Below are 27,012 nucleotides of genomic sequence, written 5' to 3' on the forward strand. Positions count from 1 at the left end.
CATGTTGTAGGTGAAAGCCTGGAAAAACTAGTGAACTAGCAAATGTTGGAATAAGTACCTGAGGCTGTTTAGTCGTCAAAAATCACACACATACCAGATTATTTACAACACAGCTGACTGAACTATCACACGGTCAAATAAATGTTCACTTACTCATCACCTGCTCACAAATTCTATAGTTCCACTGTAGATCAACTTATAAATGAACCCTGACATCAGTTACCTCTATGACGGCGCGCAAATGAGTATTTATGTACAGGTTTAAGTCAGTTCTGATCTGTGTGAAACTGGACAATAACTCAGATGTGTGAGCACAGGCTAAATCACAGCTGTCAAACATGTGGCCTATGGGCGACATCTGGCCCATGGGATGAATTTGTCAAATTCAAAAATAACACTGAAGATTCTAACAATCATTTTAATTCAGGTTTCACATACAGACCAGTATGATCTAAAAAGGATCAGACCAGTAAAATACTATCATAATAGCCTATGATGACAACGCCAATGTTTCCTCTGTTTTAGTGTTTGAAAAAAAAAAGGTAAATTACATGAAAATCTTTATTTACAAATTATCCTTTCTTAAAAAATGTAAGTTGAACACATATGAACAATGTGAAATATCTTAAGAAAAATAAGTATGATTTGACCAGTGTTCTGCCTCCTATCAAATGTTTTGTGTATTTGTAGATCCACTGTGATGTGTAAGCTGTAATGTACATGTGTAAATGATGAACTGAGACAGAATCTTGTTTTTAAAGACATTTCAGGTTGTTCATGTTATTCAGACATTTTTATGATGTAATTTTACTTTTTTCACTGTTATTATTTTACTGGTCTGGCCCAGTTTAGATCATATTGGGCTGAATGTGGCCCCTAAACTGAAATGAGTGTTTGACACCCCTGGTCTAAATATGATGATGGGTATAAACATCCAACACTAATACTGTAGGTAAAAGGTTAAACTAAAACACAGGTCAAAGTGAACACTAATGCATAATTAAATAGTTTACGAAATAAATAGAGTTGCTTCGTGTGAAAAATATTGTAACACGCTGACACTAAGGCTACGTTCAGACAGTGGGTCTTCATGCATAATTCGGATTTTTTGTTGAATTCCGATTTTTTTTTCTTTGCTCATTCATATTACACATTAATTGCAACTTCTATCAGTTTTGAGTATGAACTGAATGCGATCCTGAAGTGACCCACATACACAAAAGAGGTCCTGGGTTTACGGACATAACACACCCAGGACGCAGAATTGTGACGTTTGTCGCATTTCCATGATGTTAAGGTCAGATAAATGCGACCTGGCCGTTCAGACTGAAGTCGCATTGCAAAATATCGGATACGTTTTGGATTTAGGACCCCATTTTAAAGTGGCCTGGATCGGATTTGTGCTGTTCAAACAGATCGGATACAGGTCACATATTGGCAAAAAAAAAAAAAAAAAAATCGGATTTGGGCCACATTTGCCTGCAGTCTGAACATAGCCTTAGACATGAAAATATTGCATTTATCGTGTCATAAAAGATACTTGAGTTCGCCAGACCAAAAATAAAAAACAAGTGTAAAAGCAACAAAAAGTTGGAAGCTTCACTGTAACTTGTGAATGCAACTGAAGGCCAGGTTTATTTTCACTCTAGTCCTGACTTGAGTTCAATGATAATCACTGAATACTGACATTGTCGTCTATAGTTTAACTCTGAGTTTGTTCTGTCATCTTGGGAGCATCAGGTGTTTCCATAAAGCTCTTAAAAATGATCATCGCCACACATTTAACCAAACTGGAGCGACTGAGAATTCAAAAAAATACCTTCAAAAAACCACAACTGCTTTTAGATTGGAAATCATTTCATTTTTCTTTTATTAGAAACATTTACAATACATCTTGAATCTTGGAAAAATAACAAAGAACCAGAACTAACATGGTGCAGATACAATAATAATAATAATAATAATAATAATAATTAATAATAATAAAAATGTCTCCAAAAAATGTAATTCACAAAAAAACATGTGCTATAAGAAATAAACCTGCAATATCACACGCCGTGTCAGGGCGTGGTACACTGTAACAGAGTTCAAAGACTTCGTTTTTTTTTTTTTATTCCATCCATCAAAGTGTGACGGTCAGCCACAGAGGGCCACGTTTTTTCAGCAAACCCTCTTTCACTGTTCACAGAGAAACCAGAAACTAACGCCAGGTTGATGCTGGCCCCAAAAAACTAATGTACTACGACCACTATTAGACCGGTATGAAACACCTCTACTGTGCTGGAAAAATTGGAAAATGCTACCAAAAGACAAACTGTCAGACTTGTATTGGCCTCTTTGGAAGAGGTTTGCGAGTTTTCACCGGGGCGAGTGCCCACTTCAGTCCCCATGCTTTTTTTTTTTTTTTTGCTTTTTTTTTTTTATTCCCATGTTTCGTCTTACATGCAGCAGAAAATGTGCTATTCTGTTTCTATACCTAGATTAAAACTACGAGCTTCAAGTCAATTCATGTAGAATGGGGGTGTGTAAACAGTCTTTCATCGTTAGCAGAGAGTAGAAAAGAAATCAGACCAAAATATGGGGATTGAAATGGTCTCTTTTGCCCTCGGTTTTGGTCGAGAACTCAACTTTCTTGATTCCAAAGAGACTCCAACTATGAAAATCTACAGAGGAGAAGCAGCGCAAGTGGGCTGATGTTACTAAAACAGATTTACTAACACAGCACCTGCACTGTTCCTCCCGTCTAAGTGACCATACAACATACATGCAAACTAGTACGGTAATGATTTCTGTCGTGTGTGTGTATGTGTGTGTGCATCTAGTTACATAGATCTACTACAACAGTGTGTTCCTCGTCTTCGAGATGCCTCCGCCTAATTCACACATTAGGGGGAAACTGGCCTGTTCAAAACCCCTCTCTCTCTCTCTCTCTCTCTAAGCTGATTATGCTCCGTCGCACCTTCGTCGAATCGAGTAGTAGATGCCGATTAAATGTATGAATGAAAAAGTGTGTGTACAAGTTAACGTACGCCCTTGTCGTGAGGGTCGCACAGCTGCCTCATTCATTCCCAAGCGCTGCAGTCGTCACATGTTTTATACGTTTTTTGATAAGTAAAGTTTAGATTACAGAGGAAATGAGTAATAATGTGTTCAGTCAGTAACATGGGGTTAGTTGAAGAGGAAGAAGAAGAAGAAAGAAGAAGAAGAGGAGGAGGAATTGTGGGGGGAGGGGCGGGGGTTACTGCAAGCAGCACTGCACAAAGACTGCTGATGCAGGAAAAATATATAATTGAGGCACAAAATTGATGCTCTGTGACTAAAATATCTCCAAATTCTAAAAAATATTATATTATTTTCTGTAATTATTCCATTGTGAATGCACTGATGTTGAAATAGTGCATGTCTGAAGTTAAAATTTCAGCTGTGGGGGAGCCCCCCGTTTCCAAAAAGCACCCCCCGCAACTTTCATAAATAAAACTTCTAAACTTTTTTTTTTACTTATTAGTAGAAACTGACTTCCCTGTGTTTAGAAATATATTAACTTCTTGTCATTTTAATTAAAAAACAAAATGTCTTGAGGTTACTCATAAATATGTTGCTTCATTTTTTTTTTGTACTTTTCATAAATAACATCCAGATACTGACTTTTTTTTTTCCTCTGCTTTCTATGAAATAATAACCCATGTTAGCAAAATAGATTTGAGAAACTGTAATATGTTTTTTTTTCATTCATTTTAAGTTACTTTATATAAATGTATGTGGAAGAACTCAAATATAGTCGTGTCACAAATACTTTTGCAGAAAAAGAAAAAATAAAACTTAAAGCTCACTTGTAAAAACAAAACAATAAGTGTAAAGGAGTGCATTAAGTTGAATGGTCTATTTCAGTTTTTTTGTTTACATTCAAACTTGCTCGATATGTGTGTGTGTATATGTGTGTATGTATGTGTGTGTTGTTTTTTTTGTTGTTGTTTTTTTTTCATTTTTGACAAGTTGGTAAAATTGCTTAAGTGCATCCATTGAAAATAAGGATTTCCTATCACTCCTTAAAAGGGATTCTACATAAATGCATAAAGACCTTTTTCATACCAAGAGAAGAAAAACATTGACAGTTTCTACCATTTCTAGAATAGTAAGTTTAATACGATATCGTAAATAATACTAACAACAAATGAATGAGTCAAACGTCACTGAGTGTCCAAACCCACCCCGTCCCTTCGCTGCTCCCACTGACGCAAAAAAAGTGTTTCACATTGGGCGAGTTGGAAAAATGAAACTTAGCATTAATCTTAATCATAATTAAACTTTATGTATCAATTAGTTAAACTACTACACGGTAAATATACGATTTTTTTTTAAACTGATGTTCACTTTAAGGTCTTAAAGCTTTTTTTTCATTTTATACATTTCAGGTTAATCAGTCTGTTGAATTCTTTATGGGATCTTAAGGTTATTTCTGATAAAATCTTACTTAACCTACTGTACTATAACATGCAGATAAACAGAAGGAGACACTTCCAATGGCTCTAAATGACGGTCAATTAAACCACAGTGATGGTTTGTTCACGTTTACACTCGCTTTAATTTCTGTGATGATTTAGCAATAAGGAAAAAAAAAAATCTGTCTATTTTCTTTGATTCTTGGCCCTTTAAATACCAGAAAGATTAAGACTTTCCCTTGACTTTTTTTTTTTTGTCAAACACTAGAACCCAGACAATAAAACCTAAGTCGAAGTGCTTGGATGTGCAGTGTGCTGGTCTCTTTGGGAGGGGGAGAAGTAAGTCAGTTATCTGCGCCTCTGTTGTATTCAACATTATTACAAACACTGAAACATGATACGCCTAGTTTTTGCAGATTTCGATTCAAGCGGCCTCTAAGACCTTTTTTGGGGGGAAAGGAGGGCGGGGTGGGGGGAGGGGGCAAACAGAGCGTTCTCTACGTTAACTATGAGATAATTTCTGATTTAATAAACTCTAGATGACACTTTTGATGCTTAAATAACTTCTACGTTAGCTCCTCGTATGTTGTTATTGTTGTTCTTTGGCTACATTTGACCTTTTCGAAACAATACAGATGAAAAGCAGTCGACACGATATCAAGCAGAGCCATAAAATCGGAAACTTATTATCATGTAAACTGAAAATGTTAATGCTCTTATGAGTAACTTGACGAAGTCTGCAGAGGACCGTTCTGAGTGAACGTTTTTCGTAATAGCACCTCACAGCGCGTTGTCCTACGTCACAGGTGTCAAACATGCGGCTGGCAGGCCAAACCGGCTCCCTAAAGGTTCCGATCCGGCCCGCGGCATGAATTTGCAAAGTGCAAAAATTACACTAATATTAACAATCGAGGATGTTGAACCCATTTTAGTTCTTACAGAGCAATATGATCCAAAGTAAAATAATAGCATTATAACCCTTTAACAGTAAAAAGTGGACAAAATGAAAATTAAGTGAATTATTAACACTACTCTTCTTGTTACTAAATGTTTTCTGCATTTGTAGATCCACTTAATAAGCTGAAAAATAATATTGTAGAAATTGTTCATAGTTTAGTTCCAAATTCCAAACTTAAAAATGTTAACAATATTATGCCTGTTACCAAAAGTTTGTGCAACATTGTGTGTAATGTGTGCACAAGTTGGGGCATAATATTGTTAAAACTGCACTTATTTTTCTTAAGAATGTGCAGTTTTCTCAGGTTATTTACATCTTTTTTGTTTGGATGGTTTGTAAATGTAAATATTTTCATAATTTAATGTTTTTGTTGCAATAAAACAAAGAGAAAACCACAGAGTTGTCATTTATAGGTTATTATGCTATTACTTCAATGGTTCGGCCCATTGGAGATCAAATTGGGCTGAACGTGGAACCTGAACTAAAATGAGTCTGACACCCTTGTCCTACGTCTTCTTCCTGTTTCTTGTTCTTAACGCTGTCTGTGTATATTTCAACCGAAGCCTCCTCTAAAAAGGCACCAGTCGAGTTGAGTTTACAACAACTTCACTCAGGTCCTGCGGTGAGATTTTCCTCTGAACTCACAGGAGGAATACTTAACTCGATCTGTTTATCTGATTACTATTCAACATAAAAAATTAAGCAAATGACTAAGACCCCGACGAGAAAAAAAAACAAAAACAATAAAACATTTACTTATCCTGAAACTAATTATGTCTGCTTCTTCATTTGAGTCCACAATGAATTTTAAACAGATGTGAAACTGAAATGCAGTATTATCCTAATAATCAAGGTCAGTATCTGAATAGATGATTATGTGAAGAAGTGACTCAGCAGGCTGCTCTGTTTATTGTCCTATTATTGCTTTTCATCCTAATATACATAGAAACAGATTTATTAGGGGTTAGGTTACATACTATTCATTTGTGTTTCTTATTTGAGATTGGATTTATACATCAGTAACTTCATATAGGATATTTATTATTACAGTTTATAGTAGTTTCTGGTTAATTACTTTTTTATCTATATATTTGGATGAAATACTAAGTAAGTTAATCAGTTTAAATAATATTTCTTAAATGTATGGATCTATCTAATATACTATTAAAGTCAAAAAGGATGATGGGACGCATATATAAAAGATTTACTCTCCCTAAAATTCAAAGCATTTCTGTATGCTGAGATGTCAACAATGACATTTTCAGCAAGTAAAAAATAAGGAAAACCTCACTTTAAGCGGGCCTCTGTCTGTCTGGATGTTTGTTCATTAACGGATACACTTATTTACATAGATGCTCAGAGTCCTCTCCATGAAGTAAAATACGCATTATTAACTTATACAGCATCTAAACTGGGAGAATCTCAGGTTAAAAAAAAAAAAAAAGAACAAAAACACAACAGCCTCTCTTCATTGAACCAGTGCAAAACAAGTCATAAGCATTGACTAAATGGATGAGAGGTCTCCCCAAATTTACCACAACTAGTACTACTATTAAGAACAAGAACCACCATTAGACAAAAAAATGATAGGGAATCCTTATGTGCATGTCTTTCAGAATTGATATATTTCACCATCAGTGGTCGGTTTGGTTTGAATCAAATGCGCATGTTTCATAATAAGGTGCTTTACTCTATTTTTTTTTTTTTTTTTTTTACGTTAAGTGTTTTAAGAGCCTAATTTTCTTCAATCCCCCACTAATCCCCACCCAAACTGTTTGATTCACATTCTTCTCTCCAAAAATAAGTTCATCTAGGGGGCGTTACTATCAAAAAAAGGCCAAAGTTGCTACCTTGTACGCCTACTTAATGGCAATATTTCGATAAAAAAATGTTAAGGCAGAAAATTAAAAAAAAAAAAAAAAGAAGAATAAAAAATAACATCGTTTGAAGGACAACTGCCTCCAAACTCGACGTCCAAAGCTCAGGCCTGTGCAATTTCTCCACAAAACAGAAACTAGCCTTTTGTTTCTAGAGATCATAGATAGGGTACAGTACTGTTCCTAGCACTCCACGTAATCTGAGTGGGTTAGAGGAAAAAAAAAAAACAGGCTTTTGTGTCGCTTTTTGTAATTAATTCCATTTTGAGACAGAAGCTGAGTTGAATTGTTTCACTGGTGCGCCACAAAGAGGGGCCTGCTGAATCACCGGTGGTCCCCGTCCATCCCACCACGTCATCACCACCATGTCAACACTCAAACCATAAGGAAAATTACACATCTACCAGGTCTCATCTCTGCCTTTTTTTTCCCTTTCTTTTTCTTTTTTTTTTTTAATAAAGCATGATTCTCTTTTCTCTCACCAAACTGCCCCCTCCTTCTTACCTCCCCTATCATTCAACAGCTTTAATCCCTGCCCCCCCCCCCCTCCTCTAGCCTTTCTGAAATCCCCCGGCTGGGGCTAAGGCAGACGCAGAGGGTGTGTAATTTGATTCAGCATGAGTGCTGGTTAAATGGGGCGTTTCCTTTGCTTTCCTGTCAATTACAATTGTCTGATTTCATTCTGGAAACTCAAAGCTGGGGTGGGGATGGATGGAAGGGGGCCGGGGGTAGTTTTGGAGGGGGGGGGGGGGGGGGTCCATGGTTGAAGGGGGCAGCAGCTGGATGTCCCGTACAGTAACGAGCTGACACAAAATGAGAACAGAAGGGAAGTAGTGGTTTGGAGGCGTAGAGGAGGCAGGGTCTTTGTGGAAAGTTCGATCTGGACTGGCGCTGGCACACAAATAAAAGCCTTTCTGGAGTTTTAAGATGGTGCACTTGTCCTCGGTAAAAACAGACCAATCACTTGGCTGATTAACCAACATCAGTGGGACGTTGATGAGCATCAGTACCAGTAGAAGGTGGCTCTGATAGCAGCCTGTGGCAAATATTAGGAACCTCAGGGGGAACTCCTGCCTTGGGGGGGGTTGCACCTGAAATATGCCAAGGTACTGGGACTGAAATATCAATTCGGCCAATTGATCAGCACCAATAGGATGATTTACAAAATATCAGTAATGGCTGAATTCGGGTGCAGATAGTGTACGTTTGGTAATATTAGGATTCTCAGCTGGAAATGGGGATTTTGAGGGAAATCAATCACTCAGATGTTTTATGTTTTATGGTTAGTTTGATGTCTGATTCCACATTCGGTTACATCAGCGAGCATTTTTCCTACTAGAAACAGTTGTTCTAATATTGGCCTTTCAAAGTCCACAATAGGTGGATCTCATTTAGGCTTTTATTTGACTTGGACGTTCAGTTCAACAGGTTTTTATCTCTAATAAGATCACAAACGCTTCTGACTGTGTGAGATTATTTTGCCAATATTGGCCAATTAATTATCGGCTTATTATTATAATTACTATTACTTCAGCCTTTAAAAAATGGTCGACCTCTATTTTACAGCTACGTCATGGAAAGGCTGCAGGATAAAATACATGGCAGAGGTTTCACAGAGGGATCTGCTGATAACTGTAGAGAATTTATTTTGTGCGTCAGCCTCGTCTTTTTCACAGCTTTCAAATTTTGGGACAAAAGAGGCCCCCTCTCTCCAGGGGTACAGATATCTCAGAGCAGCCGAAAAGGAGAGGGGAAAGGGAGGGGGTGGAGAGGGGGTCCTACTCGCCCCAGCTGCATCCACATCCACACCACCCACCCACCCTTCTTTCTGTCTGTTCTGAGCTTGTAACAGTGGGGCGGGGCAGCGAGAGGCTCACCATGGGGACCCCTGTGGTCCCCCCCCCCCCCCGCTTATGCACGGTCCGCACCTGGACCCGACCCATTTGCCTAATTATCAATGAGTAGATCCAGGCCGTGTCCGAGCCTTCGGCAGCCACCGCCACAACCGCCACATCCACCGCCACCGGGGTCCAGACAATACAGCAGCAGCCCCCGCAAAACACAGAGAGAGGAGAGGCCCGCCAGAAAGCAAACCGATCGAACTGTAAGCGGGCAGGGAACGGGAGATAAAAGCCACTCCTGAAGAAAAGAGAAAGGAGAAGGGGGCTAGGCGAGACCTCCAACTCGGGGGTCAGAGCCACAGTGTAGCATGAAACACCTGCTCCTGTACAGCTCAGCTAATTACAGGGGAGACAGCAGGCCCCTCGGTGCTCACCCATAATGCTGTTAGTCCTGGAGACGTGGAGTGGGGATTACTGATTTAGGACTCCAGTATTTTACACTGTCAACTATTTTAATCGGCTGCTGATTCAGGAACCTGTTTTTTTTTTTTTTTAACAGTTTTACTCACTCGGCTTCTGTCCACGCGCTCACTCTCGCTCTTATTTACAGTGCAACACCTCAGAGAAAATGCTTGTTGACTGGAGCTCTTTTGTCCTATATCGTTCAGGGGACTGTGGCCAAATGACCACACCAAAGACAATAAAGCGCGGTTAAGGTGGCTTTTGAAACAAGTCCATCGGGAAGGGGGGGAGGGGTAGGTTGTGGGGTGGTGGGACGGATATCGAGAAACTAGCCAACTGGATGAATTCCAAGGCTTTCGGCCTCACAAATTAAATCAGCGCTTTAAGCCAACCGAGGAACCACATGCTTTTCAAGTGCCACGAGGAACAAGCTTTGCTGAATCTTTTCAACAAACTGCAATGACCAGGATGTAATCAATGGCTGTTGGAAAGAAAATCTGACTGGCAGTTTAGACTAATTTCCTCTATCTCTGTGAATAATGACACCCATAAAATTTTACAGATTACTATAAATAAATGATGTAAGTCCTATCCCTTTTTTAATCATTTACTCCAGTAGAATATAAGAATTAAATAGGGTATGCTTTTTGTTCTGTCTCGTAAAGATTCCAAGGCTGCAATCACAACCCAATCTATCCACTTTTTCAGTTAAATTAATAATCTACTTTGGACCAATTATATCAAAACCATAATCACAGTAAAACCAAAGACAAGGCTAAATTCACCTTCACATCAGCTCCCGAAATTTCAAGATTGACAATCCTATTTTAGACCAAGATGATTGTAAGGTGCAACGACATTTTTTTTTCCTTCTAGTATTAACAGCAACATTGACTTTCGGGGGTCAATCAGGTGCAGACTGGGTAACCTCAACAATCATCGACATCATCCTCCTTCCCTATATAACCCACTTCATGGTAAAAGAAAAAAAATTGAAGAATAAAATGTTCACATTACTGTCTACCTCTGCCTACACTGTGATTCATGAATGAAAAACAGCAGCAGTCAAAAAACTGAAAATGCAAGGTACTATACTTCTCTTATAAACAAAACTTTTATAAAATATATATGCATATATATATATATAAAAGAAAAACTTAAAAATATTTCTTATACTTTTTAGTAAAGCAAGCAGTGCCTTCTAAAATATCTGCTTGATTGTTTTTAAATTTTTCTGAAAAACAAAAGTGTGTATTATAATAATAGTAATCAGAATAACAGTAAATAATTATTGAACAAACACTGACAAAACTAATGATAAAAACTGATGTGGTTCCTTAAGAGAATATTCGGATTGCCTGTGTGACCTGGGTGTGGCACACTGGGCACTCCGGGTGGTTCAGCTCACAGATTCGGATGGCACACTCCATGCAGAAGAGGTTATGGCCACAGGGCACCAAGGCAGCCGTCACTTTGCTCTCAAAGCAGGTCATGCAGTCCCGCACGGTGGCCGGCGGCGAGTCCGGCACTGGCAGACGGCCCGGGAAACCGTCGCCGGCTGAGGTGGGCTCGCTGTGGGCACGGCGGGCCTGGGCATGAGGTGAGCCGGCTACGGGCACAATGCTGGTGACTGAGGAGTTGGAGGTGCTTCCGCCCCCGCACGGTTCGGGTAAACCCGGGGACAGTCTGGTCAGGGGAAGCGGGAGGCCTCCGAAGCTCTTGGAACGCTGCTGGGCGTAGAAGGCCACCTGTTTGGGGTAGTCGGGGTCGCCCCAGCTTTGGGTACCATCTGATCCAAAATAAGAGCATGGCTTGTCTCCGGAGCTGGAGAAGTTGCCCTTGTTGTATATTCCCCCTCCCTCGCTTCCTCCTCCCCCTCCCCCACCAACCATGGCATCTGAGAAGTTCTGGCGGTAGCTGCTGGTGAGGGGCTTGCGCTGGCCCCCCTGCAGCCCCCACACCTGCTGTAGCCGGCTCTCCAGACCACTGCTGCTGCCCGCTGGGCTGCTTCCACCATTCGGTCCCAGACAGTCATTCTCATTATTGTGATCGTGCAGGCCTCCTGTTCGGAAGGCAATGTGCGCCTCGATTTCCTCACGTGCCCGCTCGGCATTGCTGGGCGACCCAGTGATTTCAAAAACAGGGTCCCGGTCTCGACTTGGAGTGACTATGTAAGTGCAGGTTTGCTGCTGGATGCGTTTTATGGTGGAACCTTTAGGCCCTACCACCAGCCCCACAACACGGTATGGCACTCTCACCTGGATGGTGGTCTGACCTGGCAATGGTGTGGGCGGGGAGCCACTAAAGGAAACGCCCAGTTTGTTGCGGGATGCCCGCAGCATAGAGAAGTGCTCTGCAGCAGAGATGATTTCACGGCGGGCCAGAGCAACATCCTCCTTCCGGCCAGTGATTAGGAACACCGGCTCCTCTCCTCTAACAGGTGTTTTGATGTAGGTGTTGGTCTTGGCCCTCAGGGCTTTAATCTTGCAACCTGCAGAGACACAAACATGCATTCTAAAATAAGCAAATCTGACACACTGACTCAATTTTTGTATTTACAACTCAAGATTAAAGGTTATAGGTGATACTTATTGACTAGGTAATAAAAAGCCTCTCCTCAGCTCTGCTTTGTTCAGCACAAATTCACATTTGGCTGATGTTTATGACTAGCTTAACTTAAAAGTTTCAGGTTTTCACTTGCAAACAGTAATGGCCACGGTAATTACCATGACTGATGACGTTTCCAGCATCTGCACATTGTTGTACTTACTAATTATCCAATTGATGAGCCCCAAATTAGACACATCACTCGGTGGGAGATACATGGCCGGTGCAGAACTTTGGCCCAGCTCACATACAATTGCTGTTTTTGGAGTAGTGCATGAACTGGAGCAGATGCAATATATTTGCTGGTTTTGACCTCTCCTTGAACTGAGGAGACAATACAATCAACCCACATTTGCTTTGTTTTTTTTCCTTTTAACTGCTCTACATGTGTCCTGTTTTTGCTCAGTGTGTGATAACTTACTCTATTATGTGCTTTTAAGGAATTCCTTATGTGAAATAGAGTAGGTTAATGTTATTTCATGACAAATAACATGACACTGTAATGGGCCATACAATGATGAACTGCACATCAGCACTTATTTATTATAGTAGCATTACCAGCATCATTTAAGGTCAAGATAAACATAGCAGGGAAAAGATTCAGCAACTCTTGTTTATCTTACGCCCCATAAAGAATGCATCAACCGTTAAGTAAGCGGGTCAGTTTTCATTCAGAAAATCAGACAGCTTCCTCATTAAGACCATATTTATGGACAAGTTAACATGCTTTCTTTGTCTTTAAGAGTCCCATTATGTCTCTTTGGACCAGAAACAACCAAACCTGAGTCTGTCTGCACAAATTCAGTCATGTATTACCTGTTGAAAAACCTCAGCAGCAGGTTTAGAAAGGTGCCTAAATTTGAAAGCAGATGTCTCTATAATGCTACTAAATAGACCCACTTTCTTCAGGAACATTTACTTCTTTGGAACTAATGGCAGGGACTGAAAGATAAGGTTTAGTACTGCTCATACTCAATATCTAAATGCCCTTTGTGACCATTTTCTGGCATTAGACTAATAGACCTGCTCATGCCCCAAGGGATCAAAGAGCAACTGGTAGATTCATCCTCCCAAAGTGTACTAGATCTTTTAATTAATTTGTCACTATTAATGCATTATCTGTAAACATGATACGCCAGAATTAATTAATCACAAGCATAAATTAAGTGCATTGGAGACAAATTTGTTTTTCCACTCTTCACTAGAGGTGCCTGTGTTTCCAAAACAGCCTCTGATCTGAAGTGTCTGTAGAGGAAGGTATAAGAGCATCCTCGGTAATCAATGCCTGTGACTTTGACAGAGGAGAAAACAATTGTATCCAACCTCCTTTTCTTCATGACAGGATGCTCCATTTGCCAGATCCACCAGGCGTGCTATGATGCACGAGTCCTGTGGAGAAGGGGGTGTGTGCTGCTGAACATGGTGCCAACTAACGAAAAGGCCCGAATCAAAAAGCAGCTCATGTCAAATCCGCCCAAATCAGCACTTCTTCATCTTTTATCGGTCAAGGCACAAAAAAAAGGGCCCTGACTGAATCCACCCCTTTGGCTGTCTTTGGTTACCCCCATTAAAATTCAAAACTTACATTTCAGAGTAAAGAACAGGAGCTGCAGGGGGGGCGAGGGGCACAAATTAAACACATGAGCAGGTACAAGAAGCTTCATCTAAACTCAGAACTCCCCCTTTGTTTGGTTGTTGATACCTTATGCGCCCTGTAGCCTTTGCACCTCCCTCTGCCTGTCCAGCCCCCCCATGTCTGCCTCTCCTAAGGCGACCATGTGGCATTGTGAGTGTGCAGTGGAGTGGGGCTCAGGAGGAGCCACTCGTGCTGAGCTGCTAGGCGTGACTCCCATTCAGCTTTTAGATGCTATACTGCCCTTCCGTACCCCTCCTGTCCTTGTTTTTTTTCTGCCTCTCTCGTCCTCTCATCAAAACAGTGAATGAACAATACAATAAACACCCCATCAACAACCAGAGGGAGAAAAAGAAGAAAGAAAATCAACTCGTGTGATTCTCTTTGCTTCCAAACAAAGTCAGGTTCAGGCTTGTTTGTGTCATGATTAAATAAATTCACTTGTCAGAAAGAAATCACCTCGCAGCACAAACACTGACAGTAATCACAAACTAAATATTCTGTTTTTAAAAAAAGGATTCCCACCTCCTGGTGCAACTTCTCGCTGAGTCACCCTTTAAGACTATCCCGTGTGCCAAACAGCAACGCTTGTTCCTTATGCGCCCCTCCCCTCGGCCCCCGACTTTCACACCTTTGTTTGACAGCTGCTGTCATTCAACTTCAAGCCTTTGTTCAACAGGGAACCTCTCCGATATTGACTCAATCTATAAACGTGTCTGGAATTGAACTTTCCAACTCCCTCAGTGAGAGAAAAAAAAAACAGGAGCCCATGCTCTCTCTATTGTCCAATTGTGTCACTGGGGCAGTGCGCAACATAAACAACGAGCTGAATACATTTGGAAAGAGCCTAAACAGCTCCCACCGTCCAACCCTAATGAAGAACATTTCAGGATATTCCCAGTAATTAATTCAAAGTGAACCCCATTCTTGTTTTCACCAGCTGCACGTTGCTTTTTTTGAACAGTCTGGCGCGTCTCAGACGACAAAGGAAGCAAGTGCTCTCCTGCTCCAGTGTGTCTGTGCGCTGACATTGATGGCGTGGATGTAGAATAATTCGCCAAGGAGGGGAAGGGAAGGCAGCTCTTTCATGCTTCTGTAGAAATTCCAGCCCCCCTCCAAAAAAACCCAAAAAAAGCACAATAAAGACTAAAAATCAGCAAACGACTTGTTTAAGGCGCATCGGCGCGATGATAAGCACACGAGAACTTGCAAGATTGTGGCAGAAAAAGTGGGAGGCTGATGTCTCGGGGGAGTACAAAAAACACGCGAGCACACACACACACCACTCCCTTTTCTTTGTCAAATAACACCAGGTAACAGTTAGAGAACAAAAAACAAAGCGCACCGGAGAGCACGGCGGCTAATGCACCAGTGTTTACGGGCGAATAGCACAAGTTTGGAGGGAAATAGAAGAGAAGCCAGCGGTTTACCTTGTCTCCCCACTATTTCGGCCACATGTTCAGAGCTGGGCACTGGGACGCATTCTGTAATGTTGCAGCCTCGTCCTTTCGTCTCACTTGAGGAGCTCTCGTACAGGGCGCACAACTTGCTCTTCCCTTGCAGGATCGCCGTGTCCCCGCCGCCGCCGCCGCTGTTGGTGTGGTTGTGGTTGTGGTGGTTGTTGTTATTGTTACTCCGGTCCTGTACTCCTCCTGTTGTCGGGGCTCCGCCGCCGTCCTCGCCTTCCCCGAGCCCCAGCAGAGACAACTGGCCCAGCGCGACCCTGAGGGCACGGGAGTCGTCTTCCTCCTCGTCGGGCGGCACAAGGAGACCCTCGCTTCCGAAGCCGGAGCCGGCCAGATCCCCGCCGTAGCCCCCATTTTTCTCCATGATCCCTGCTAGAACCAGCAGGCTAGGCATGGCTAACAAAAGAGTGTGTGAGACAAAGACAGGGGAAAGAGACTGGAGAAACAGCACCCGTGCCGCCTCCTCCTCCTCCTCCTCCTCCTCGCCCCCCTCCTCCTCCTCTTCCTCCACCCCCTCCTCCTCCTCCTTCCAACCCCCCCTTTGCGCTAGTCCCTCCCATAGACCGGCCCCCCTCTCTCTCTCTCCTGCCCTCCACACTGTCAGTACAGTAGTCTCTCTCCTAGCTCCGGGCGGACGGGACACAAGGCCGTGCGCGGTGGACGGGGCCGGCCCAGCCGATGCTCCACCCAGTCTGGTTTACACAGCTCCGCTCTCGCCGAGACAAAACGAGCCGCCTTCCCCGTTGTACCACTCCGTCTCAGGTTCCCGAGCCTGTGGCATCTCATCAAGCCCCTTCCTCCATTAGTCACCTATAGAAAAGCAGAAAAAAAAAACGCCGCGCGCCGGTGCGTCCTGTACCGTGGCGCGTTCAGGGTTCTTTGTTAAACGTGGTGCTCATGTAGCTGCAGTGAGCCCGCACGGCGCATTCGGGACTTATGTAAGAATAGATCCAGGATGTAAACAGTTGCGTATGAAAAGGTGCACAAACTATGAGCACATGGTCATCTAGTTGGGGAGGATGATGTCAACTTTATCGTTAAGAGAACACGCATGAGCAGCTCCTGCGTAATGAGAGGCTGAATAGTGGACCTCCTCACATATACATTTGAAGAGTAAAGGACTTCTTTTATTTATTAGTTTTTTGTGGAGGGGGGTTCCGCCCACCTCCATCTCCATGAAGCCGTGCTTTGCGGCAGGTCACCGCGTTGTTGTCTCCGGCGCCGTTGCGCATGAGGATGTTATGTATAGGAGAGAGGGGAAGGGGGGGGAGTAGTCTGGAGAGGGGGGAGGAGGAGGGGGAGGGGGCTGTAGAGAGAGGAGAAAGGGAGTTGTCAGACAGGCGCTGCAGACCCTATGCAGCGGGGGGAAACATCAGAAAAGCCCTCGCACATTTCCAGTTTAAAAAAAAAAAAGAAAGAAAGAAAACAAGGCTTTTGCAGCAGCAGCTCCGGTGAACAAAGAACCGCGCCGTTTCGTTTTCGCGCACAGACTCCCCAAGATGTCCTCGACAGAAGCCACGCCTGGCGGCATGGTTGTAACACAAAGACTAAAACTGCAATAAAAAAAAAAAAAAAAACCTCACAATAATTCTAAATGACTAACCAAATACTCTGATTCCATTCTGTTGATTTATTTTTTAGTTTTCTGACTGATACCTGCAACTTACAAAATTTCTCATCAAGCTTAAAATGGATCTAAAATGTGGATATTTGAAAAAGTAGACTTAGTAATTTATTAGTCTTTTATAAATGATGATCAATAGATGTGGGCCAATGTTATAATTGTAAATAAAGTTTTTGGCAGAAACATTAAACCTGCTTTTTGAAATTGTTATGCAGTGCCAAGCAGCAACTGATGTCCATGTTTTCAGCCTCCTTATAGTGTCATTGTAGCTCAAGCTCAGCCTGTCCTGACCATCTGTGCATATATGCATGGTGGGATGTACAGAGGAAAAAGACGTGTTGCGTAAGACTACCTGAATGACAAGGCAAACTCCAGGGACAGTATAACTCTGAAAAAGAAAAAAAAAAAAACCCTCACAAACACAGCATGCACTACCACTTCACTGTCACCGCTCCCACTCCTCCAAAAACACAACATTTGTGTCTGTACGGAGCACCCACTGACCCAGGTCCAGCACTTTAGACTTTAATGTAAATACATGAAAATACTGTGAAATGTGTGTTTGTTGATATCCCAAGAGAGGTGTTGAATTCACTCCTTAGCCTCCTTGTTGCAGCATTTAACCCCGTCCATTAAATTACATTTATTATTCCCTATTATATATGGTGTTTTCCTGCTCCGTAACTGGGTTATAACTAAAACAACCAAAACAAAAACACACGCTTTCCATTTGGGCTTATATGACAGACTGAGCATGACATGTGACTCTTAGAGAGATTCAACATGAATATTTTAGCATTTCTAGTGAAAACGCCTTCTGCCTTTTCAATAACACACAGAGCAGAACAACAGCTCAATCATACATTCCTAAGTTTCTGAAAATAGAAACAACATCAGTGCCGTAATAAAATGGTACCAGTAGAGATTGAGCAGGTGTATTTACATGCATAATCATAGTCTAGACGCACTCTGGGTGCCAATCAGGAAGGGGCTCATTCCCCGAGGGCGTGTTGTAAATGAAAACTCACAGGGAGACTCGTGGTATGAGGCCAGGATTAAAACATCCCCCCACTCTGCCCAATAACATGGATAAAAACCAGCAGCAGGACAGTGGGATGTATGAAGGACCAGAGGGTGTGCCCAGGGGGTCTGCCCCCAATCCCCATACCCCACCCAGCTGAGAGGGCCTGAGGATTGGGTGAGAGTGAGGCTGGGACAGGGACCAGCCAGCCCCTCAGTGAGTTTGCCAGTGTGTCCAAGAGGTCGTCTTTCTCCATTAAAGGGGTCCACCGGGAGCCCAGAGTCCAGATCAATACAAAGCATGGATCTAGGATAGTGTTTCCCCCCCACCACTGCCTGAATGTGAGTTTGGTGTGTGGATGTTGGACCCTGCCCGTGGTGCTGTTGTGTCTTGTAACCCATGTGACCCTGAGCTAAAGCTGCTCTGGCTCTGAGACCACAACAGCAGGTCCCAGGTTTTATTCAGACCCGCTGCCTGTTGAAGGCTGACGGCGCTTACAATTGTCACTTTGTTTGTGTGTGTGTGCACGTGTGTGTGAGTTACAGGATACTTGTGAAACTCCCCAGTGCTGAGGTCATGTTACTTGCACATAAAAAACTAAATGATCTTGACCATCTGGTCGTCAGAGCCGTCCTGCTTCTCTTTTTCCCCTGATGAAAGGAGGACTGGCATCTTTGGGAGAGGCTTTGGTTTAACTGCACCGCCGAGACACACACACACCATCGCTTTTGTCCAGGAGCCCATGCAAATATGCTTTCACCTATGGACAGTCTCCGTCTTTCGGAGAAGACAGGCTTAACAGGCTGTAAAGACATGTCTGAGAATCCCAAAAGGACATGTCTTTGACTTCCACGGCCAGATGTCCTTTTCAGGACATTTGTGGTGCCCCGCTGCCACTTGAATGAGGCTTGTGCGAGCACAAAGGGACGTGTTGGCTAAGCACCACGTGCTGATGCCATAGTGAACGGGCTCTCAGGGATGATGTAAGATCTCATGCAAATGATACCACATCGTGCTCGTAAGCAACAGCCCTGAAGTCGATCAGCTGAAACAATGATACAGTAAATAAAGAGGCAGTTCTGTCTGTGGGGCTTTATTATATGTGTCGGAAGAACTTAACATTTTATTTATTTATTTTAAGTCTTGTCTTTAAATATTTCTAAAAAAAAAAAAAAAAAAAAAAAAGAAGAAGAAGAGGGAAGCTGATTGCAGCAGCACAGACACTTACAGACTACACATGAGAGTAGAGCAACAGAATGTAGAAAACAACAGGTTAATAATGGAAGAGAAGTGAGAGGGGCGACATTAGAGTAAAAGGACCCCCAGTTCACTAAAGCAGTTGTGATTTAACCTCCTGTACCAGGGTTTTAGTCCAAAAATAAAACTGCCAGAAGCTCAACCTGCACTTCTAATGATCACATTAGACAAATCCAGTCATGCACTAACTCACATTATATATATATATATATATATATATATATATATATATATATATATATATATATATATATATATATATATATTTATATTTCATGTCTGAAAAGTGAAGAACTGTATTTTGTCACTGTGAACACAAATGTGTCGTTGCTGTGACTCATGTGGGACAAGACTTCAGATGAATTCAGACAATGGGAAATAAGATTAAATCAATCTCATTGAAATTCAGTTCAAATCCAGATTTTTATTCCACCTTGGAGTCAGTCCTTTTTGATATCCATGTTCACTCCAGTACACAACACGGGGCTTGGATGTTATGTGTCCCTTATTTCTGATACTTATTGTTTCAAACCTGTAAACTGTACGTCATCAAATGTGGGAAGGTTGGACACATACCTGTGTTTCACTTTGTGGAAGTGTGACTTTTTTCAAAATATCATGATTTTCATGTTGTATAATCATATTATGAAACACTGAAGGTTGTTTTAAATGATATCATGACATTTCTCTATTATGACTTTATTCTTTTTCTCTCTGCCTCTTATGACTGTATTGTAATAATATTTTAACTTTTATCATCACATTTTCATTTTGTTAATGTTATGACTTGGTTCTCAAAAAAATTTTTTTCTTGTAATTTGACATTTAATGTTACAATTTTATTTTCTTAATGACTCCTCTAAATACTATGAATTCTTTCTTGTAGTTTTTTGACTGTTTTCTCAATTGATTTTTTTTCTCCACAAAATATTATAAACCTTCTCATATTTTAATATTTTTTATGTTTTAATATTAGAACCTTATTATTATATTTTGACTTTTTTTCCCCCTCAAAATAGTACATTTTAATCCTCATTGTGGCCCTGACACTCCTTCATATATTATTGAATTATTGAACTGATTCCTAAACTCAGTCCTTTTGACTTACTCATGTGTTTTCTGTACATTATACCTTTAAAGTACAGTCACTGTGCTTTGTGACTGTTAGCCTTTGGGGCTTTTCTGGTTGCAGTGTACATGTATATGAAGTGCTGATCATTAAAGACACACACTCTCACCCTCTGACAACACACACACTGGAATGTTGTGATTGGGAGATCTAATGTCAGCTGGGAATATGAGTCAGGTAGCATGACTTCATTGCTTTTTACGGGTATTAGGTCATCTCTCTCACTCTCTCCTGTCCTCCCCTCCCCCCTCGGTTTCTCTAATCACATTGATGCTGTTCAGCCGGTGACACGCCTAGTGATGAGTAAGGCTCACCTCACTGCTTTACTTCCCGTATGCTTGTCTGGTGATGTCATGAGCTTTGAACTCTCTTCACTTTCTCCTTGGCATGCTTTTCTCATTTTATTGAATATATTGCAGGCGGCATAAAAGCAGCTTAAATGGAGATGTTGCTTTTTTACTGTACACAATGAAGAAAAAAAAGTGCATTTTTAATCTGCAAAAAGATTCAGCCATGTGAAAAATTATCGATCGGGTTACTTCATTCTGCAGAAGTTTACTTTTATATTATGATGGCCTGTTAGAATTAAACCTCACACACTCTGTCCACCATAAATACAGACTTTTGGAAATGATTTTGTGTTCCCGGCATGTATCATCATCAGTGATGGGCAATGTTTAAGTGCATTAAACTCAAGTAGTCAAAGTACACTGTGATGTCATTTAATTCCAGTATTTCCATCTACTTTGTGCATTTGGAGTGTCTATAATCTATAATTATATGTAACTTTACAGATCATGACTTTTGTGTAAAAACATAGAGAAAAATAAAGCATTCTCATCAAAGAAATGAGTCAAGTTTGTATAATAGTCACTGTTATGATGATTCTCATGTACAGTATATTTATACAAACCATTTGAACACATGACTATATTTTACACAATATTTTTAACAGAATAATTTTTTAAACTATTTTTACTGAAATTAGAACAATGATGACAATATTAAAGTCATATACAGTATCCAATATATGTGATGTCAGAACAAGAACAATACATGTGCACCCAAATGCATACACAAAAAAAAAAAAAAAAACAAAACAAAGGGGAGGGGGGGGGTCTGCCCCTATTCATTAAAGTAATCTGTAAGGGGCTGCCAAATTGAGTAAAATAACTTTACATTATCTTGTACCAAAAATTAGATTTTCTCCAAACGTACGTGTTGCATAATGTCTTTCAGCAGATCCTGATGAGTCGGAGGATGTTTGTTCTTCCATTTTAGCAAAATAAGGCATCTGGTCAGTAGTGTCACAAACTTCAAAACAATACTCTGTTTAGTACTAAGGTCCCATCCCAAAATTAATAAATATTTAATAAAATATTAGGTCCAAAAATAGGACCCAAATTGGGACAGGAAAAGGTACCTAGGTGTCAGTGCATTCGATCTGAAAACATTGCTGTAAATGGTCTTATATAGTGCTATAAATAAAGACATTGTATTAAATGTGGAAAAAAGTACTAAGGTCCTCTCCTGTTGGTTCCACTCCAAACATTATTATTGGGTCTGGAGGGAGCTGTTTCTTAAAAATCTTAGACAAAGTCTCCACAGTTTCACTCCTACAGAATAAATTTTAATGTAAAAAATGTAGTGATGAAAAATGAACTGTAAACACAGTAAACTGAAAACCTTAGGCTTTTATTTGTAGTGATGAAAAATAACCTAATTTATTTATTTGTGACATCAGGTCATACTTGTAGGACTGTATTTAATCATCAGGAGTGAATACCAGCTTTATGTCAGGTTCATGGGTTAATTTGCAAACACAGGCAGCTGTTAAGTTAGTTCACTTTAAATATTAGGCAACAGTTAATGAAAGGAAGGACTGTGTGTCTGACATGGACATACATCATAACCCCTATTAACTGTTATATAAATTGCTGCACCTTTAAAATGTTACTTTCATTAAGACAAGTAAAAGTAAAACTCTTTTCTCAAAGTAGCACTCCACAGCCAGGGGGGTCTACAGAATAATATACAATGATTTTTTTTAATAATTAATATTTTGTTGTGTCATTTTAAGTGCTTATCTACAGATAGGAACTATTTGCACCAATAATAAAAGCATATTGTGTCTGTTATGCCCACCCGCATAAGCTCTGGACCAATAGAAACTCTGATGTGATTATGACTCATCACATTAGTCTGTTAGGAATTCAGTGGATGAGTCGTATTCTGCCGTCGTCCAGCTTCACTCATTATTAGTCCAACTGGTAACTTGCAAGCATGGAGAAGTCTTTACTAAAATAGTACAATTAATTCCCCACGATGTGTTCTGTAGCGCTGTTATGACGACCTTTAGGACTTCTGATCACAAGTTTCTACCAACATCTGAAAAAGATGAATAAGTTCATTAATTTGAAGTTCAAGCACTAATTGAAAGTCACAATATTGTCACAATACTGTCCATTTTCTGCAGTTCAAATGTTAATTTATCTCCAAATGCAATTTCCAGCCAGAAATCATTCAGAGGGTGCAAACCTCCACCAAGGTGAAAACATAAACATATGGTAATCCCATTGGCCTTTGAGGGAACGGTCTGCACTAATCTCCTTTTATGCATTTGTTAGTGTGACATTGGTTTTTATTTTACCTTTTAAAATCAAACGTGACACTCTACATGTATGTAGTGAATTAGAGTAAAATCAGGTGAGTTGTTTTTTTTTTTTTACTTTATTTATAGAACTTTTCAACATTGAAAGAACTTTTCATTTAACAAATATAACATTCATAATTTCAAGTAATGTGTTCATAATACAGAGATTGACACCAGACATAATAAACAATCAAAACCCATGGAGAAAAAAAGGCCAAAATCAGATGAGTTTTAACAGAATATGCTGGGGGATTTTTTTTTGTTTGTTTGTTTGGGTTTTTTTTTTTTTTTTTTTAAATCTATGTCATTTTCTTCAATTTTGCCTCATGTTTTTGAAGTTTTTCTGACTTTGACCTCGTGGGCAAACTGGTCTTCTGTAGTCAACGTCATCAGGAACTCACAAAATAAATAATAAATAAGGATTATTTGTGCAACATTATGGGTGTTAAACTGGTGACGAACAGACAAACAAAAAAAATGGCAAAACTCAAGGGAGTAGGTTTGATTCTGACATTGGTGGGGACACAAAAGTGCTCCAAGGCAGCACTCCTGAAAGTTAATGTTTTTTTGCATTTGCGATCATAATTTCACATCATGTAGAGCTGATCAAACAAGCAAACAATCATAGTCAGTCGGTTCTAGCCATTTTGGCACCCTAGGCGAGATATGAATTTGGTGCCCCCCCCCCCCCCCCCCTTAAAAACACACACAAAAACACACACACACATACATACATATGGGGGGGGAGGGGGGCACGAAGAGGCGATACATGAAGCATGAGAGGAGATGCACAAAGCAGCCAGCAGTAAACCACATAGAAACATATATAAATCAGATAGAAACATTTATAAACCACATAGAGACATATATAAACCAGCCAACCAGCAGTAAACCATATAGAAACATATATAAACCACATAGAAACATGTATAAACCAGTTCAGCAGCAGTAACCCACACACCTTAGCGACATCTCATATCTTAATCATCTACAGTTCCATTATTAGCCAACTTTGCTTCATTTCAGTTCAGCTAGCTGTTGCTAGCAACATAAAACTTTTTTTTAACATTATAAAAGGTTACATCCCTCTATAATTGGATAACTTTTCTGCCTCTTCTTCTCTCCTCTTCTAAACTGTGCAGCTAAGGCCTTGGAAGGCCTTTTCATGGTGATAAACTCTCCAACCTTTATCTGGTTGCTCAGTTCTACACCTGTCTGACTGTCATTCAGCTCCACTCTGTCTCTGTCACTCACACACACAGCCTGGGAGAGCTCACCTGAGAAATTACGGGGGGAGGGTTGTTGTTTTGTTTTGTTTTGTCCTCTCATTTCTTTATTTTTAAGACAATTAATGATAAATTCTCATGTTAACAGTTATCAGCCTATGCCACAAACCGGCCCTGCACACACGGACACACATATGCACGCGCACACATGGAGACAAACAGACACATGTACAAATGTAAATGTAAATGACACTTCTGATATTCAAATCCATCTAGCTGACGTGACCCAGGCAGAACAAATGTAAACATGTTGACAACTTACACTAAGCGGTTGGAGATACCAACTGCTTCCTGTCCTGTCCAACTAGCAGGTAACTGTAGCTTTTACAAGTAGATGGAGTAACAGCAGGGATGGCCAATCACATGTACGATAGCAAAACCGCAGAGCCAATCAGAGAGTGATAATTAGGTTAGAGGCGGGACTTCTAGCAGAGACCAACTATTAACCCTTTGTGTGCCATAATCATTGACTAAACACTATGGACAGCGGTTGGATTGGTAGGGACAACACAGTCGTTGCTGGATATTGGTAGGGACGTGTCCCTAGCATCCCTATGCAATTCTATACCCCTGGCAAAACTTTAGGGGAGGTCATAAAATTATCCCTTGTTCAGGTATGCAACTCTTGTTGAGATGAGTCAAAAATGAATTTATTTAAACAGTGATTATGCAGTTGACAAACATAGAGCTGCATTTATGGCTTGTTCTCAATCCTTAGTCCCAGTTTGAAAATGTCATAGGTTGACATAGGTTTGAAGTCTTTTAAAGTTTTATTATTAAATAATAATTGGTGTTATTATAAGAGCACATGTCCTCCACATATTTGACAGCCCCTGTAATATACAGTTTAACACTTCATCAAAGACAGAATACAGTTGCGGAAAAAATTATTAGACCATCAAAAGTAATCAAAAAGAATGGTTATGCAATCAAGTACTAACTCCTGTGTGTATCACGTGACTAAAACGGGCAGAAAAGAAAACAAAGAATGCCTAAAAGCAGTGTTTTTGTCAGTACAATGCCATAGATATTGATGTAAGAACTTTAGTGATTTTGGTTATTCTCAAGAAAACATGGAAAATGGATAGATATTAGCTCTGAAATTAACCTACTATTAACTATTTTTGTTGTTATCATTATATTTGTCCAAACAAATATACCTTTAGTTGTACCAGGCTTTAAAATGAACAAGAAATAGAAGAAAACAAGGGGTGGTCTGATAATTTTTTCCGCGACTGTTTGTGTTTGACTTCTACTTGTAAGATCATATTCCATTGTGTTACAGTGATATTTACTTTACATTCTCAGTGACTGTGTTTAATGGAACAGGCTATTTGCTTTTTGAAACTGTGTGTTTAGACACATGTACTGTACTAAAGCCTGTAACTACTAATACTGGGACTAAAGTTGTGTTCTCAGTTATTTTCCTGAACAATGAGGGTTGACTTTTGCAGCTACAGACATTTTATTACAGGTGTATTTGTTATCCAATAACAACCTTTAAATAAATAATGAATCGATCAAAGAAACTTAGAAATCACCACAGTATTTGTCCTGTACCTGAAGCTGACATCCACCATCATCAGTGAGTCATTTTAGGGTCAGGGTTCTATTTGAGCCATGTTTAAATGTGTTTAGTTCAAGTTATAGTTTTAGTCAAAGGGTAAACACAGATTTGATGTTCCTTTCCAAGTTATGTCTAGAACAGGGGTGTCAAACTCATTTTAGATCACCACGTACAGCCCAGTGTTATCTGAAATGGGTCAGACCAGTAAAATAACAGGCATAATAACCTATAAATAATAAGCCAAATTCTTCTCTTTATTTTAGTGTGAAAAAAGTTTAATTACATGATGAAAATGTGAACAACCCCACAACCATGTACAACCTGAACATTTTAGGTCATTATTAAAAAAAAACTTACAAATCACAGTGGATCTATAAATGCACAAAACTTTTAGTAAAAGGCAGAATATTGTTAAAATTGCACATTTGAGGTTGTTCATATTTGCTCAGGTTATTCACATTTTTTTGGGAAAAGATTGTCTGTAAATGTAAATATTTTTATAATGTAATTTTACTTCTTTCCACATTAAACTAAGTATTTAGAGGTTATCATGGTATTATTTTACTTGACATCACATCTATCTATCTATCTATCTATCTATCTATCTATCTATCTATCTATCTATCTATCTATCTATCTATCTATCTATCTATCTATCTATCTATCTATCTATCTATCTATCTATCTATCTATCTATCTATCTATCTATCTACGAGGGCCGTTCAATAAGTTCATGGCCTCACCCAGAACAGAACAACACAGACTGATAATTTATGTATTTTTTTTTCAACATAATCTCCATTTACAGCAATGCACTTGGTCCATCGATGTTCAAGCATCACTATCCCATCACGAAAGAATGTAACATCCTGTATTATAACAACCAGTATTTCTGGGTGAGGCCATGAACTTAATGAACGGCCCTCGTATCTATCTATCTATCTATTGTTGATTGTTAATACCTTTAGTGTAATTTTTGCATTTCACAAATTCATCCCGTGGGTTGGATCGGACCTTTTGGCGGGTCGGTTTAGGCCCACGGGCCACATGTTTGACACCCATGGTCTACAACATGAATTTTAATCTTATACTTATTAAATTATAAACTCAACAAGAAAAGACTAAATGTCACAAGTTTAAAACAACATTTTGATACTTGCTGTGTATCTGTATCATTTTGTAAACATACTCT

At 40.1% G+C, this 27,012-nt stretch overlaps 2 protein-coding genes across 2 annotated transcripts in view; one reads left to right on the forward strand and one right to left on the reverse strand.

Annotated features, from left to right (window-relative positions):
* The window catches only part of LOC115435634 (zinc finger protein 239-like), a 695,125-nt gene that overhangs the window by 198,011 nt on the left and 470,102 nt on the right, over window positions 1–27,012 (forward strand). The gene's annotated exons all lie outside the window — the stretch shown is intronic.
* Window positions 7,052–15,741, reverse strand: mex3a (mex-3 RNA binding family member A). Its single transcript, XM_030158145.1, has 2 exons — window positions 15,248–15,741; window positions 7,052–12,068 (listed from the first exon to the last, which is right to left on the reverse strand). The coding sequence occupies exons 1-2, from the start codon at window positions 15,675–15,677 to the stop codon at window positions 10,915–10,917; spliced, it is 1,584 nt and encodes a 527-aa protein (XP_030014005.1). The 5' UTR covers window positions 15,678–15,741; the 3' UTR covers window positions 7,052–10,914.

Source organism: Sphaeramia orbicularis, chromosome 16, assembly GCF_902148855.1.
Source record: "Sphaeramia orbicularis chromosome 16, fSphaOr1.1, whole genome shotgun sequence".
NCBI classification, from domain to species: domain Eukaryota; kingdom Metazoa; phylum Chordata; class Actinopteri; order Kurtiformes; family Apogonidae; genus Sphaeramia; species Sphaeramia orbicularis.